The sequence below is a fragment of the Phoenix dactylifera genome, chromosome 6, assembly GCF_009389715.1.
Source record: "Phoenix dactylifera cultivar Barhee BC4 chromosome 6, palm_55x_up_171113_PBpolish2nd_filt_p, whole genome shotgun sequence".
In the NCBI taxonomy this organism is placed as follows: Eukaryota; Viridiplantae; Streptophyta; class Magnoliopsida; order Arecales; family Arecaceae; genus Phoenix; species Phoenix dactylifera.
The window spans coordinates 17,205,496-17,222,499 of record NC_052397.1 but is presented as its reverse complement, the minus strand read 5'-3'; the positions used below and the strand labels follow the sequence as shown (position 1 = coordinate 17,222,499).

Genomic DNA, 17,004 nt, shown 5'->3' with positions numbered 1-17,004 from the left:
TTTAGGGTAGCATTTTTTTTTTTTTTTTGTCTCTAGTTTTTATTCAGAGCTTGTATATAAGCACTAGGATGCCTAGGTTTTATGAGGTTATAGTTACATGTTAGCGACCATAACGCCTCCAAATAATACTTGGTAGTTTGGTTCGAGAACAGACATTAGCTTTCTTATGGAGCCTCCCCTTTCTCAGCGGATTGAAAAATAAATCGATACACAGCAGCAACTTATTGTCCAGAGGCAATGGCCACCACAAATGATGCCAAGGCTCGTAGCGTTGCAACTTCCAGCTATTGCCCATGAAGCACGGAAATGCTATTGATTCAACTTACACGAAAGAATGGAGGCAGAGGTAAACACTTATTATCACTACAAACATCTTGCAAAACAAATGGTTAACAAAAGTCCAGCTCATCGCTGCTCTTAGACTGGTTATATTTGTTTGTTGCATCTAGGCAACCGGCACAATGGACAATGTTAAAAAAAAAAAAAAAAAAAAAACCTACTACTTACAAGCATTAGCCAGTATGAAACAAAAAATGCATCATTCACAAATGTCAAACCAAGAAATTGATATCCGCAACTGTTACACTAATATCATTCGCGCGACAAGCTGGAAATCATTTAATATCCGAAGGCACAGACTTTAATTTTCAGCACAAAAAAGGAACATAGCGAGAAGACATGCTACCAGAACATAGCCTTTAATACTCATCGCCTTCATCACCATCCTCATCCTCAGCACAAACCTCTTCGTAATCCTTCTCCAATGCAGCAAGATCCTCGCGAGCCTCAGAGAACTCTCCCTCCTCCAAGCCCTCACCAACATACCAGTGCACAAATGCACGCTTTGCATACATGAGATCGAACTTGTGATCAATGCGAGAGAATACTTCAGCAACACTGGTGGAGTTGGAGATCATGCACACTGCGCTCTGCACTTTTGCAAGATCGCCGCCAGGAACCACAGTGGGTGGCTGATGGTTGATACCACATTTGAAGCTAGTAGGGCACCAGTCAACAAACTGGATGGTGCGCTTTGTCTCGATTGTGGCAACTGCGGCATTCACATCCTTGGGCACAACATCGCCACGGTACATGAGGCAGCAAGCCATGCACTGGCCATGGCGTGGGTCGCACTTGGCAATCATGGAAGAAGGCTCAAAGGTGTAATATTCGAGCCCAATACGAATTGGGTCCAATATTTTAGAAGCCCAGTAGATGCACATTTGGGCTAGGACACTAAATGGGCCAACTTGAGCCCATGATTGATTGGTCATTTGAGGGCTACCACTTCATGTTGCAGGTTGAGGTGACGGGGCCCCAGCTGGCCAGTAGGAAGAAGGCCACTTTATATCTCAAGCTGAACTAACGGGCCCAGCCGGCTAGGGGAAAAAGGCTAGTTGTAGAGGAGAAGGTGCCATCTCTCCCGAGGTCACCGTTTAAAGAAGTTTATTTAAACTCCTCATTTTAAACTCAGATTACTGTACCTTCTCTTTCTTCCTCAGTCCCTCTGGAGTACTAAACCAAAGGAGCTGAACCCTAAACCTGGGAGCTAAAGGAAAAGAACCCTGAAACTCTGAAGGCTTAAAAGAGAGAATTGATGAATATTACAGCAGCTGGAGACAAGGCAAGACTTTGCTTCTTATGTTAAATCAGTTAAAAAAAGTTGTTGGCCTTGCGGCCAACTGAAACAAGGTAGAAACCTTGTTCACCCAGTTATTAGGTCAAACCAAGGGAAGGAGGCACCTGTGGCTATCAATGTACTTCGACCACAGGCGCCACCGGCCCTCGATGTTAGTCACCTCGGGGGTCGGGAACCTCTGCCAAGGACACCCCTCTCCTCTGTTTCAGTGGGGAAACCGGGGAGAAGAGTGAAACTATGGCAAAGCGGGAAAAGGGTGAATATTTTATTTATGCCCAAGCCCAACAGCAGAACTAGGCCAAGCCCAACTAGGCTCGGCCCACACCCAAATTGTGGGACTGGGCCCGGCCTGGTTGAAGAGCTGGGCCGAGCCCATTTAGGCCTAGCTCGGGTCCAATGGCCCATCTGGGCCTAGCCAACTGGACCCGGCGTGGGGGCACCTACTGCACCGTAGGCCCGGCCGCGGTTGCTCTAGGGCACCAGACGCGGCTGCAGGGCCGCTAGGCCCTGGCCGAACCCCATCTCTTCTCCGGTGAGGAGGTGGTGGCGCCACCACAAAAGGAGAATGAAAAAGAAAAATAAAAATAAAGAAAAATAAAGAAAAAGGGGGAGGAACTTACAGGACCTTGAGCTTTATCCTCAGATGGTGGTCCTCCTCTGCCGTGATCGGAGTAGGTAAGGAAGGTCCCTGGAGGCTAAACCCTCCAGAGGAAGACCACCGTCCGAGGATGAAGCTCAAAGTCCGATAAGTTCCTCCCCCTTTTTTTCTTCATTATTTTTCTTCATTTTTCTTTTTCTTTTTCCTTCTCCTTCTTCTGTGGTGGCGCCACCACCTCCTCACTAGAGAAGAGGTGGGGCTCGGCCAGGGCCTGGAGGCCCTGCGGCTGCGTCTGGTGCCCTAGGGCAACCGCGGCCGGGCCTGCGGTTCAATACTCCAGAGGAGCTGAAGAAGAACCTTAGTAGAGGTGACACCTTCTCCTTCCTTAGTGAACGGGAGGCCTACAGCTGGCCTTTTCCTCCTGGCCAGCTGGGCCCGTCACTTCAGCTTGAAGCATAAGGTGGCAACCTCTTCTTCTTCATGAATGGGGGCCAACAGCTGGCCTTCTCGCTACTGGCCAGCAGGGGCCGTTACCTCAACCTGCAATATGAAGTGACATCCCTCAAATGGGCTACTAACCATAGACCTAAGTTGGCTCATTTAGTGTCCTAACCCAAATACTCATCTACTGAGTCTCTAAAATACTGAGCCCAATTTGTATTGAGCTCAAATATTACAAAAGCCACGATTAGTGATCCCAGCGACGGAGAGCTGCTCATGGTAAGCCTTCTTAGCAGAGATGACAGGAGCATAGGAAGAAAACATGAAGTAAATCCTTGGGTAAGGAACCAGATTGGTCTGGAACTCTGTGACATCAACATTCAGGGCACCATCAAACCTCAAGGAGGCAGTCAGAGAAGAAATCACCTGCAGAGTGCAAAAGGCTTCCTTTAGAAAACTGTCACCCAGGAAAGCACCAAAGCTTAAGAACTCAAATGTTAGTATAGCACTTGCACACCTGAGAGACCAGGCGATTGAGGTTGGTGTAGATGGGACGTTCAATGTCAAGAGAGCGCCTGCAGATGTCATAGATGGCCTCATTGTCAAGGAGAACAGCAACATCAGTGTGCTCGAGGAGGGACTGGGTTGACAGAACACTGTTGTATGGATCAACAACAGAGGGGGAGACCTGGGGTGAGGGGTACACAGTGAACCCAAGCTTTGACTTCTTGCCATAGTCAACAGACAAGCGTTCGAGGAGAAGAGAGCCAAGGCCCGAGCCAGTCCCTCCACCAACAGCATTGAAGACAAGGAAGCCTTGGAGGCCGGTGCAGTTGTCAGCTAGCTTCCGAATGCGATCAAGGCAGAGATCGACAATCTCCTTGCCAACTGCAGGAATGCAAGCAAGATGATCAGGAAATAACAGACACAAAAAGAAAAAAGAATAAGAAGCTAGAATTTTGAGAATGGAGAATTACTGGTGTAGCGGCCACGGGCAAAGTTATTAGCAGCATCTTCTTTGCCATTAATGAGCTGTTCCAGGTGGAAGAGCTGGCGGAATGTTCGGGTCCTCACCTCATCAATCACAGTAGGCTCAAGATCAACAAACGCAGCATGGGGAACGTGCTTTCCGGCACCAGTCTCACTGAAGAAGGTGTTGAATGCATCATCACCTCCACCAACAGTCCTGTCACCAGGCATTTGTCCATCAGGCTGCAAAAGAGAAAAAAATAACTCTAATGAAGGTCGTTCAGCGAACGCAACTGGAGCTAGATTCAACCCCAAACCCTGAAGCTTAGAGGTCAGCTGGTGTCAAAGAAGGCACAAGCAAAAACACAAATATAACAATAATTATAATAAAGAACAAGACTAAATAACAGTTAATATATTCTGAAGATCTAAAGAAAGTTAATAGTTATAAAGACCAAGACTAAAAATCATGAAACTGAGGTTTTAAATCCAATCCATTGCCACCTAGTTAATTGTTATAAAATTACGTAGACTAATTTATGCAAGGAATACCTAGTCCAAGATGACCATTAAAAGAAATAAAGAAGACAAGCTGCATCAGATACCTAGAAAATCTATCAAAATCAATATTTCTGAAGAAAAACAAACTAGTAAGCGATGCCAATGTAGCACATTCAAGAACAGAGCAGATGCAAGAAGGCTGAGGAAAAAGATCTGAGCCAAGATCAAACTTTCAAACAATGAACAACCCTAGCTCCATCTATCCAACAGATGAAAACCCGAACCGCTTACAAAAATAAACATAATCTGATCTCAGCCATATAACATTACAGCATAAGCCGTATACCTATCTTAACTCAATTCTCAATAAACAACATATCCGCACAAAACAAAAAAAACAGATAAGAACAGGAGGAGACGGATCCATCCAAATAGAAGAGGCAATAACAGTAACAAAATGGAGATCGGCATGTTCTAATGTACTGATACACCAAGGCATGTTTGAAAGGAAAAAAAGAAATCGAAAATTACATACCAATCTCTAGATCTCAAAAACATCCAACCATCAAAAGAGCTACAAAGCAGAGATCTGTCGACCTACGAACAGATAATCCACTTTCAAAAGAAAGTTTCTTAGAAAATCGAGTAATCTCTGGATCTAAAAGACATATCGCCAGATCTAACCATCAGGTTGATCAGGAAGCACAGATCTACAAATCCGCGAGCAAAATCATCGACTTCTAACATGACATTAAGCATTTTACAAGGATCCACCATTTCTAGATCAGATAAACATATATCTGGCGTAAAAAAAAAATGATAGAAATAAACGAGAAAACGATCAATAAACGACATCGAAATGAACAGATAGATTAGGTAAAAAAATGGGGAAAACTATCAGAGAATCGCAATGACTACATATCTGAGGAAAGAGATGAAGAGATCGGACCTGGATTCCGTGCTCGAGGCAGTAAAGTTCCCAGCAGGCATTGCCGACCTGGATCCCGGCCTGGCCAATGTGGATCGAGATGCCTCATATTCGAATTCCTTCAAACTCTCTAGAAGAGGAAGAGAAGGGAGAAACGAAAGGCCGGCTGGCGTCCATGAAGACGCCTTCGATGCCTCTCTCCCTTCGCCCTCGCGGCCTTTTTATAGGGGAGGATTCTATTTCTCTTAAGACCAACTTTTTGACCTCCTACTGACCCAATTACGTTTCGTCGATTTGTGCGTCCCGTTATTTATTGGTCTTACCGCGGTGTGGTTACCGCCGATGGACGGGCGGCTGCCAGCGGAGAACCAAGGGCAAGACACGGGAGGCTAACTGCCGCGGTAATCCTAATGGTGGGGAGCGGTCCATATGCCGCGCGCTTGCGATTTCGATTTCAAACTGGTTGCGTTTTTCGGAAATGCCACGGCGTTCTTTACAACCGCATTACCTTTCGACCGTTTGATGTGAATCGGAAGAACAACTTTGGACCACTTCAGTGGGAAGGTCCTTGTGATCACAAGTTTATCACGTTGGTCGGGCCGAACTGGCTCGGGTTAGGAATATCGAACCGTTCTGACTCCGGCTGGAGTATAAAATAAGAATTAAAAAAATAAGTGTTTTGCAAAGAGATACATGCAAATATTAATTTTAGAAAAATACTTGTACAAAATTTGTTATTTAAAAGAATATTCATAAAAATTTTTCTATAAAAAAAATGTTGGATGGAAAGTTGTAGCCTGTGGGGAGACCGATAAATGATAGTATGTCCTCTAAAATTCAACCCTTTTCAATATTAAAGGGAGAAAAAAAAACAAAAAGAAAAGAGAAATGGATGCCAAGCCAACTTCGCTGTAGTTGTTTCCTTGATTAAATAAATTACTGAAAAAAAAATAAACCAACCGGAAACAACGAAGGTCCAAAACTTCTAAATATATGATTCAAAGGTAGCACAATTTGAGCCATATACATTATATAAAAAAAAATACAGAGTATAAATAATGAAAGATACTATAAGATACTTATAGATCTAGTCAAATGATCGAAGAAGCAGTGTACTTACATTTTATAAAAAAAGAAAAAAAAACTATACTCCCCCCTCTCTCTCTCTCTCTCTCTCTATATATATATATATATATATATATATATATATATATATATATATATATATAACTTTAAGATATTAAGAACTCAATATAATGAATTACAACAATTTTTTATAGAAAGCTTCAATAACCAATTTTTTATTATATATTAAACAATAAATTTTAATGATGACTAATACATCAATGTTATGACTAATGCTTCTGCCTTAAATTTTTTCAGAGGGAGGGAAGAAGGAATGGACATTTTGGCTCTTAAAAATGAATGCTCTGATGGAGAAACTAGTGGGAGAAGCCGATGTTCTCTCCAGTTGCTTGACATCATTGAGGTCCGAGGCAATGCGGGGTTGAGCTTTCTTTCTTTTTTTTATACATATATCCTATCAGAGCCGAGGACGGCTCTTGTCCGATGGTGGGAAGGGTGTGAGGCCCAATAGTCCCACATCAGAAAGACTCGTTCTAGAGCCTGGGCATATGTGGCGGGTGTCTCCTAATCCTGCAGACGCGTTTTGGGTGGAAAACAAAACCGGGGAGGGGTGAAGGACGCTTGCGTGAAGCCCCAGAACCGGACAATATCTGGCAGGGGAGCCCCGTGTTCCCCCCTCATGTGGCCCCCACGTGGGCACTAGGTGCCTCACGTGCCTCGCAAAGGCGGGGGCGTGACATTTGGTATCAGAGCCGAGGACGGCTCTTGTCCGATGGTGGGAAGGGTGTGAGGCCTAATAGTCCCACATCGGAAAGACTCGTTCTAGAGCCTGGGCATATGAGGCGGGTGTCTCCTAATCCTGCAGACGCGTTTTGGGTGGAAAACAAAACCGGGGAGGGGTGAAGGACGCTTGCGTGAAGCCCCAGAACCGGACAATATCTGGCAGGGGAGCCCCGTGTTCCCCCCTCATGTGGCCCCCACGTGGGCACTAGGTGCCTCACGTGCCTCGCAGAGGCGGGGGCGTGACATTTGGTATCAGAGCCGAGGACGGCTCTTGTCCGATGGTGGGAAGGGTGTATAGTCCCACATCGGAAAGACTCGTTCTAGAGCCTGGGCATATGAGGCGGGTGTCTCCTAATCCTGCAGACGCGTTTTGGGTGGAAAACAAAATCGAGGAGGGGTGAAGGACGCTTGCGTGAAGCCCCAGAACCGGACAATATCTGGCAGGGGAGCCCCGTGTTCCCCCCTCATGTGGCCCCCACGTGGGCACTAGATGCCTCACGTGCCTCGCAGAGGCGGGGGCGTGACATTTGGTATCAGAGCCGAGGACGGCTCTTGTCCGATGGTGGGAAGGGTGTGAGGCCCAATAGTCCCACATCGGAAAGACTCGTTCTAGAGCCTGGGCATATGAGGCGGGTGTCTCCTAATCCTGCAGACGCGTTTTGGGTGGAAAACAAAACCGAGGAGGGGTGAAGGACGCTTGCGTGAAGCCCCAGAACCGGACAATATCTGGCAGGGGAGCCCCGTGTTCCCCCCTCATGTGGCCCCCACGTGGGCACTAGGTGCCTCACGTGCCTCGCAAAGGCGGGGGCGTGACATTTGGTATCAGAGCCGAGGACGGCTCTTGTCCGATGGTGGGAAGGGTGTGAGGCCCAATAGTCCCACATCGAAAAGACTCGTTCCAGAGCCTGGGCATATGAGGCGGGTGTCTCCTAATCCTGCAGACGCGTTTTGGGTGGAAAACAAAACCGGGGAGGGGTGAAGGACGCTTGCGTGAAACCCCAGAACCGGACAATATCTGGCAGGGGAGCCCCGTGTTCCCCCCTCATGTGGCCCCCACGTGGGCACTAGGTGCCTCACGTGCCTCGCAGAGGCGGGGGCGTGACATTGGTGTGAGGCCCAATAGTCCCACATCGGAAAGACTCGTTCCAGAGCCTGGGCATATGAGGCGGGTGTCTCCTAATCCTGCAGACGCGTTTTGGGTGGAAAACAAAACCGGGGAGGGGTGAAGGACGCTTGCGTGAAACCCCAGAACCGGACAATATCTGGCAGGGGAGCCCCATGTTCCCCCCTCATGTGGCCCCCACGTGGGCACTAGGTGCCTCACGTGCCTCGCAGAGGCGGGGGCGTGACATATCCAGTCTCATAAGCCCTGAAGCACTGGGGCCTTGTATTATGCTGCTGGAAAAGCAAAACCCCTAACCTTGACGGCATAACAGAGGGAGCTAGGCTTCTTGTATAATGCCTATCAAAATGATGCAAATACGTAATTAAGCTTGTGCTAGAATGATCATACACCCTTCGATTTCATTCTCATGAGTCGCAGCTTAAAACAAGCAAGAGCACACACATTCCATGAAGTAAATCTAAGCCAAATGAGAGTGATCAGATGATTGACTGGATTCCGATTGGATGGAAACCATTTGGGGCCTCATGTCAGATCCATAACCTTCATTAGGACAAATATCCCATGCATGCCACCATGCTACATCCAACCCTACAAGCTGACCACCAATTACTCACATAGCTGTGCTTCCCAGTTTCCATCTAGAATTCAGTCCTGCCACAGCCATCAATGTCACTTGTTGCACCATGAGGGTGAATAAATAGCCAACGAGCAGAATTATATTTGCTATAATGTTCATGACAACTTTGTCGCATAAATAACCAAGACAAGCAGGATTCCAAATTCAGAACCCATCATGGCCGATATCAGCACCAATCAGCATAGCTTAAACTGCTGTTATTTTCGATAATAAAGAAAATTTTCAGCAACATGGTCTCAGAGGTTCATCAAGCATCACTACACCATGAGCGGCAATCATTCTGATTAATGAATGAGTGTTCACACATGCATGGCGCAATTACATCAACATCATATCACAACCTGCAACCACATGCAGTAATAGCAACCACCGGGACCTTACAGCTAGGCGAAAGAGAGACCTCAGATTCAACACTGCAAACAGAACTCCCAAGGTTTTAGAAGATCATTACATAATAATAATTTTACTGATTACTGATGCAAATTTTCCTTGTAGACTAGCCTCATGGCTGAATTGACCAGTTCACTTGATCAACGCCATTACCAATGGTAGCGTAGGAAACAGAATTCAAGGAAAAGGATTGTCCATATTCTTTTCTCTAAAAATAGCAGCACGAATTTATTCAGTAATTCTATTGTTTGGAGAAACTTAACCTTGGCAGCAAAACAACATTATAACTCTGAAGTGTACCTCATGATATATGATGGGGACTTATCATTAACTTCTCAACATGATTAAAGGAAAGGCAAACAAGATTTGCACTAACACCAAATTGGTCCATGCTTGTGAGGAAGACATCAAGAGGTTCAACAACATAGCAAAGTTACAACAAAAAGATTAAAGATTCTTACATTTCTGTCCTTGGAAAAAAATAGATATCATTCATCAAAAAAAGGGGCCCTTTAAATGGTAGGGATCTAAATAATAATATAAATAGAGATAAGATCATAAGGGATCACAACAAGAGAAGATTCAATGTTAATAAAGCTGTATTAGTTTGAAATCATAAGAAAATTCTTTCACCCTTATCTCTGCCTCTGATAATTCACATTTTCAAGCTCATCCCTCTGCAGTATAAGAGCCTAGTTATATATAACTTTCTCACCATCTTGCTCTTTTAGCATTCACTTCCTAACACTTTCAAGAGCAAAGCCTCCTAAAATGCCAAGACATCATTGTCCACAAGACAAGCATGACTGGTGATGCCACATCTGGTGCAGACTTCAGTAGACTTAATGAAAATCGACATTCCTAATGGGTCTCTAAAATGAGCCATCAAGGTCAAAAATATCTTCCTTGAAGAAATCTGGCTCAAATTGTTCAATGATCTATCCAGCTGTTCATAAAGACATTGAGGGATCTGGATTAGTTTTAGCCTATCGTTGCAACAAGCCTTCAGTTCCTTGTCTTCTATAACCAAAAAAAGGATACTTTTCCTCAACTTTCACAGAACCACCTCCAAAGGCACTCCAGCCTACCCAGATTTTCATTGAAAATAATCATCCCTCATTTCGCTCCTTTCAACTTTTAGGTCATTAAATTCTGGATCAAAAGGTTATATGAGGTATGTCACATTGATGCACATGACAGTTTTTAGCAAGGAGAGACCATTTTTTGCCCACTTGTTTGAGAGAAATTCTTCCGTATTGTATAAGTTCAGCAATTAAACTAGTAGCATTTATAAGGAGATACAGAGCTTATCACAAACTCAACCCATGCATGCACATAAGCATAAGCTTGAACTTAGACTCAAGGCAACATCTGTCTTACCCAAAAAAGGACAAGCAGACTCCTCAAACAAAAAGAGATGATAATATGCATTACAATTAATTCAAAGATCCCTTTCCAAATATCTCAGTTAGTAAAAACATCACATCAGAATCTAAAATCTCAAATTTCCTGCAGATAACATTCTTCAAAGAAGATTACAAGCTAGGCCCACTCAAACGCCGCTGACCAAGACTGAAGAACAAAAATCGCAATCTCTAACTGCATATGACCTCTAGACAGATCCCAGCACGTCAAATTTATCACTGTTCTACACCTGTTACTGAAATGATGAAACCTCACGAGAAACTCCTCATGGATTCATTTCCATTCTCCACTCCCGCAGGGATACAGAAAACAGGATAGATGATAAAAAAAGTTGAATTAGAGAATTATGGCAATCAACAATTTCAAATAAATAGTCTTTATTCTCTTGTAAAAAGGGGTAATTCGGGTGAATGATGGAAAACTGCAGTGTTCGCAATATTTCATGCACTGGCAAATTGTGTATCATACATGTAAAAATCTCTTAGACAAATGATTTGAAAAGATTAGCTTTAAGCAAGCAAAAAATTTCAAAGTGACGTGGAACTACTTGAGTGGAGTCCAATACCTTCTCCAACAATTAAAACAAAGAATTTTAGTCGTATGCAAGATGCAAGCAATTGATCTCAAAACCAAATTTACCATTCTCCTCCAGCTACACCCAAGATGGTACTGAAAACCTCACCGACAAGAAAAAGGAGTTATGAAAGAACAAACTTCCTGACATGGGCCTTGACTAGCTACAAAGATCCCATAGGAATTTCTGATTCGAAACAATAACTTCGTTGAGCAGAAGCAACTAACCATGAGATCACCACAAATTTTAGGAAAGCAAGGTTTTGCCATTGTATATCCTTAACTTGCAAGCTTTATTTGGTTTACAACGGTTCAGCTTTACAAACCAGAGTATGATCCATCAAAGTTTGAGAATGGTTCATGACCTACTTCAACCTGACATCAACCCTCCATTGGCATTGATTTCCTGGTCAAGGCAAACTTAGGGAATAACAGGGGCTTGCCATGAAACATGGAAAGCCAACATGCTTGCAAAGAAGGAACAAAGAATAATCATCCATGATTTCCCCGAACTTGGAAAAGATTGCATACACAACAAGAGGAAACATTTTGCAAAAAAGTGAAGTGTTTTCCAAGGCATAAGTACAAGCTGAAAAACCAAGTTACAGCATTATCCCAATGTCAATTAATTATCTAGTTTCCACAAAAATTCAAGCATCTTAATCCAGCATTAGTGACAAATGGAGAAGATCATTGACATGATATATTAGTGGAGTATGGTAATTTTTCCTGATGCCCTCAGAAGGTTTATATGCAACATCTGAACTATTATGTATCACAAAGAAAAAATACATGACTTTTCCCAAACCAATCTCCTTTCTTATTTTGACTCTCTGTTTTAGATTTTCATTAATAGAAAGAAAATTTCACAAGTTAATCTGCTGAAACCAAAATATGACTAGCTTTACATTCAAAAAGTCAACCAATGCATTCTCAACTAGAAAATGCCACTTGTACTCCCTGGTTCTGTTTAGGATCATATGTGGTACCTTCCTATCAAAAGTTACCAACCAACCAAAAATAAAAGTTGTAAAGGTCATTTCTACCCGCACTTTCTTGTAAGGATGAACGTAGCATGGAGGAAGAAAATGAAAAAATAAACCTAAATAAAGGAATTTCATCCTGAGAGAGACTATAGTATAGTGTTTTCCTAACAACGAACATGAGCACCATCATATATCTAGAGGTTAAATCTTTACCAAGCAGCTAGACAAACTCAACCCCCTTCAAATTCCAGGCACACCATAGAGACCTTCAAGAACTCTGTGTCTATACTTATACGCAGCAAGAGATTTACAAAAGCAACCAGTTGTTCCAAGACAACTAGCGTAAAAGAACCATATGAAGCCGCTTGAGCTCTTTAAAGTAGAAACCAGATGGCTATAAATACACAAAAAGATCCTCCCATGCCACCAAATTGTGAGTCCCCTGAACCACCACACTCTCCCCAAAGAATTCACATATAAGATCGCCAAGTGATTCATCAATAAACTAAAATTTTAAAAGAACATATGGGAGTAACAGCAAGGGTAGGCTGAACCAAAAGAAGGATACCCACCACCAAATACTACTCCTTTTTCAAGAGGTTAACTCTTTCTCTATCCAGTTCTCCATCCACTTCTTAGGCTTTTGCTTATACAAGGTGGCATCCAGAGTTACTGTCCACCAACATTATCTTGCTATTTCTTTTAAAGACATAAGGCAATTGAACACCCCATCTTCCAACTGAACACACAATGAGGCCTGAGTATTTCTATTTTGCACAAGATTGACACAAAGCGGAGCAATACAAGCATATGGTATATCTTGCATAATAAAAGAATAGTTTGCAAAGGGTGATTTTATCATTGACAAATACAATTAAGAAATAGGTTTATAGAGGTGAAGAATAAAAACAAACCGTTGCTCTAGCACCATGTTGAACATCTACTCCATCACTGGCAAGAAGACTAAGATAAGCAAAAGGGGATTCTAATGCCAAGTCCTTACATGCCACTAGAAAAGCCTGAAAAAGTCCAATACTTAAGTTGAGCATGTCTTGAGTTTACAAGCCCCAATTATTATAGGACACTAGTTCAAGTCTAAATCGACTTACTCTATTATATATGATTTAGTATTCTAGAGATCGGGTAAAATGGAGGATAGGGTTTGTGAAAAAATCTTCTACTCTATAATCTCCAGTTTTCTATAGTGAAATTTTTGTATCGTCTCTGCCCGTGGATGTAGGTCAATAGAACGAACAATATCAATATTCTATGCTCTGGTTCTTTTCTCTTTTTTTTCTTCTTGTTTCATTATTCTTCCTGCCTGACGCAACACAAGCCCAAAGGAAGCAAAAGAACCATCCAATTGACCTTTGCACTAAAAATCTGAACTCCACTCCAGCCATAATATGATGGAAAAGCTATTAATCAAGTTCAACATATGCCATTACAAAGTTAATTTTAATCAAGACCGCAAATTCCCCTAGCTAATGCATGAATCTTAGACATGCCAAAACGAAGTGGGGAAGTAAATGATAATCAAATCACCACACATTCTTGCCACATGATAATCATAAAAAAATAATCATCTAAGCTGCTAAAACTCACATTCATTAGTTGGAGCAATATATTATCATGCATATCAAAGGGATCCATAAAAAAGAAAGAGCGGCTAGTTCTGATGATAAGCATTAAGGATCAGATAAAGCTCCAATGTGGATCCATTTGTGATCTCCTAAGAGATGGTCAACTAGTATCAAGGCCAGCAAATCAGTATCAAAATTATTTACCAATGCCTGAGTATTAATGATGCTGCCAGTAACATTTGTCAACGAGAATGTTCATGAGGAGAAAAAAATATCACCAGGGGGAGAATATGACCAATTTGGACAAAACGTACGGAAGGAATTTTTGCTAAAAAAACAAAGAAGAGAATCTTTTAGTTATTAAAACAACAAAGAAGGATTTGATGCTACAAGCCTACAACAATGCCAAACTGGTACCCCCAAAAATAAAAAGTCAAGAACAACAATCTGCACAAAAAAAAAATATATATATATATATATTACAAAATTTTGAGTATTCCATAATGCTGCCACAAATATTAGTCAGTGAGAATGATAAAGACATGGGAAAAGAAATCAGTCTGAGTAGAATTATACTAGTCTGGACAAAAAATCTGAAAAAGTTGTTTAAAAAAAATCAAAGGAAGAGAATCTTTTATCGAGGAAAACAACAAAGAAAGAATTGATGCTACAGTGATGCTAAACAGTAAAAATCACGTCAAACAACAGTTTCAACAATAATTCTCATGACGAAGATGAGAATCCTAAAATTCTCATAATCCATGTAGAAAGATGTTACGAATTGTACCACTTTATTTGTGAATTTGAATAAACAACTTAACTAACTTAGACAAACAAGCATTTCCGGAACGGAGAGGGCGAGTTCGAAAAAAGAAAAAGAAATCTCAGGCAAATTAAGAACTCAAACAAACAACATCCAGTCATATCTAGGAAAAACATCAAAGCCCAAGCCAAGATTTACTAAACAAGCCAAAACCAATCCTATACTACCATAATTAGCAAACAATTAAGCCCACAAAAGAATTAAACAACACCCATAAATATCACCAAATAAAACCCATTCGATCACTGATACAGATCCGCCATGATAAGTCAATAACCAAAAAATCGCAGCGCAAAAAGATTTCCAAATTTCCAACCCAAAACCCTCCACATGAAATGCGAACTAAACGTTATATAATTTAAAAACTACTAAAGAACAGAAAAAACGTGTATGTTCGGCAAGAATTACATAATATATATCAAGGAAGAAATTTGGAGTTAAAGAAAGAAAAGAAAAAGAAAGGGCGAGAACGCGATGCATCATCATGGACCGTTAGATCCCGTGTATATTTATATATACCGCGCGATGGTACACCAAGCTTCGGTGTGTCGTTGTCTCTTCCCCAATGGACGCCGCGCGTGGTTCCTCCGTCCGGAATGCCTGGCTCCATCCTGTGTGCCTTCCTTCTACCGCTACACCATGTCCGGCGCCCCTACATTGACCGAAATGCCCGCCGGGGCTCGCGACGACGGGCCGGAGGGGCGGGAGAAGTTTGGTCGCTGGGGGGAGTGGAGGCGGGGGCCATCGGAGAGGAGAGGAAAGGAGAACAAGAGGGGAGAGATCTCCTTCTCTAGCTACAAAAGCTACAAAGAGGAGAAAAGGGCCGTGGGATGGGGTTTTATAGTATTGAGAGACGGATTTTTTTTTACTTTTTTTGATCCTTTTAAGACATATGTAATGTTACTAATGTAGCCTCTTGCGGCTTAAAACGGTCCTATCGTGTGGGGCTTCGTTTTCGTCGTGGGGCTGCTTGTGAACTTTTGGCACGTTAGGCCGGTCAGATGCCCCTTTCAAACTCCTGTGTGGGTTCGGTCGGCTTTCTCGCTACAGAGGCATTCCTTTTCTTGCCCTGGCTCTCTCTTTCTTCCTCTCTTCTCTCTTCTCTCTTCTCTCTTCTCTCTTCTCTTGCAAGTACAAGATTTGAATTTTGAGGTACACCAAACTAGCTGTTTGCCTACTAGAGATATGCTGAGCGGACGAAGGATGAATCTTCCGCCGACTTATGATGCAGGCCATGTTAAAGAGTTAGTAGCTCATATCCCCTTTCAGTGCCATTGGACAGGGTGGGTGTAGGGGCTCCTTAATGGCCCTCGTATGTTCCTTCCATTGGCTCCTCTTATATTCGAGGAACTGCCCCATAAGAGCTTCTACCAGATATCTGGCCATCAGGACAGCTTACTTGGCTAGCTGGCTAGGAATAACCGTATTTACAAGAGGAGCACTCAGTTACCTAGATTCATGATGGAGACAGAAGTCATTCACTCATCCTCTCCCGGAGAGTTTTTGATAGTTTGGGACACTTAGAACTCCTTTTCAGCTCCTGCAGTGATTAAGATGATCATCTTTTGGGAACCTCCATCCCCAAGTTTCTTTAAGGTTAATTTTGACGGCAGCGTGTCTGATGACGGTAGTAGGGATGGAGTCGAATTTGTTATCACAGGCCCTAATTAGCGTCTCGTTGCTATGGGGGGAGTTGGATCTACGACATCTTTGTCCTTAGAGCGGAACTAAGGGCGATTTGGGCAGGAATTGGTTATGTGAGATTTTGTCTATAGGCGGACCTCATCCATCTGGAGGGCGACTCCGCCACCGTCATTAGTTAGATCCGTAGACAGACTCTGGAAGTGTACACCAAAGAGTACACCACCTTCAGGACAAGCCATGGATACCACAAGACAGAACGAATCTGCAAACTAGGTTACTTCTTTCGTAGCTAACCACTCTCACAATGTACTGTGGATGATTGGTGCCGCCTTGCACTTATACCAGACATGTGATTTGTCTATTTTAGCAAAAACAAGACACACCCATGCTCCCCATGACACCTATGCCAAGCCAGCATGTGGGAATCACATGGATTGGAGCTTTCTTATTGGTGAAAGGGTGCAAAATAAGTAATTTAATTTTTAGGTACTTAGTGTATTAAGTATGTTTGAGCAGGGATAACAATGCTTAACCGTTTAATTCATTTAACTTATTTTAACTCATTGTAGATTAGGTTAGATTATCTGTAAAATAAAATGGTTAAATTTGGATCTGAATTTTTGACATGTCTAATGAAAAGGTTGGATTCGAATTGGCAGATTTTTGATCCATCGTCTATCCAACCTGGGCGATTGCCACCCCATGTTTGAGTAATGTTGCAGCTCGTATGTGGTACCAAGAAAAAGTCCTGTTAACTGATGCACCGTGTGCCAAGAGAGAATACATCAGTACCATTCGGCCCCGTCCTTGTTTAAGGAGCCAATTTTGGTGATATGTGAATTCGTAGCACACGCCTCTGGACACTGCATATA

The 17,004-nt window shown here is 42.7% G+C and overlaps 1 protein-coding gene and 1 long non-coding RNA gene across 2 annotated transcripts; both read right to left on the bottom strand.

Annotated features, from left to right (window-relative positions):
* Nucleotides 1-522: 522 nt before the first annotated feature.
* Nucleotides 523-3,890, bottom strand: LOC103707625 (tubulin alpha chain-like). Its single transcript, XM_039127641.1, has 4 exons — nt 3,656-3,890; nt 3,196-3,566; nt 2,923-3,104; nt 523-1,164 (listed from the first exon to the last, which is right to left on the bottom strand). Exons 1-4 carry the CDS (start codon nt 3,876-3,878, stop codon nt 699-701), a joined length of 1,242 nt encoding a protein of 413 aa, XP_038983569.1. The 5' UTR covers nt 3,879-3,890; the 3' UTR covers nt 523-698.
* A 4,879-nt stretch (nt 3,891-8,769) lies between these two features.
* Nucleotides 8,770-15,350, bottom strand: LOC120111131. Its single transcript, XR_005512276.1, has 2 exons — nt 15,008-15,350; nt 8,770-9,121 (listed from the first exon to the last, which is right to left on the bottom strand). It is a non-coding gene; the product is annotated as an uncharacterized LOC120111131 (long non-coding RNA).
* Nucleotides 15,351-17,004: the final 1,654 nt, after the last annotated feature.

What these genes read in the sequence shown, in the direction of transcription:
- LOC103707625 (XM_039127641.1), bottom strand. Translation starts at nt 3,878, where the DNA reads ATGCCTGGTGACAGGACTGTTGGTGGAGGTGATGATGCATTCAACACC. An exon ending in TGCCCGTGGCCGCTACACCA is followed by an intron (nt 3,567 to 3,655) that starts GTAATTCTCCAT and finishes GCATTCCTGCAG; the next exon opens with TTGGCAAGGAGATTGTCGAT. An exon ending in GTCGCTGGGATCACTAATCG is followed by an intron (nt 1,165 to 2,922) that starts TGGCTTTTGTAA and finishes GCTCGAATATTA; the next exon opens with CACCTTTGAGCCTTCTTCCA.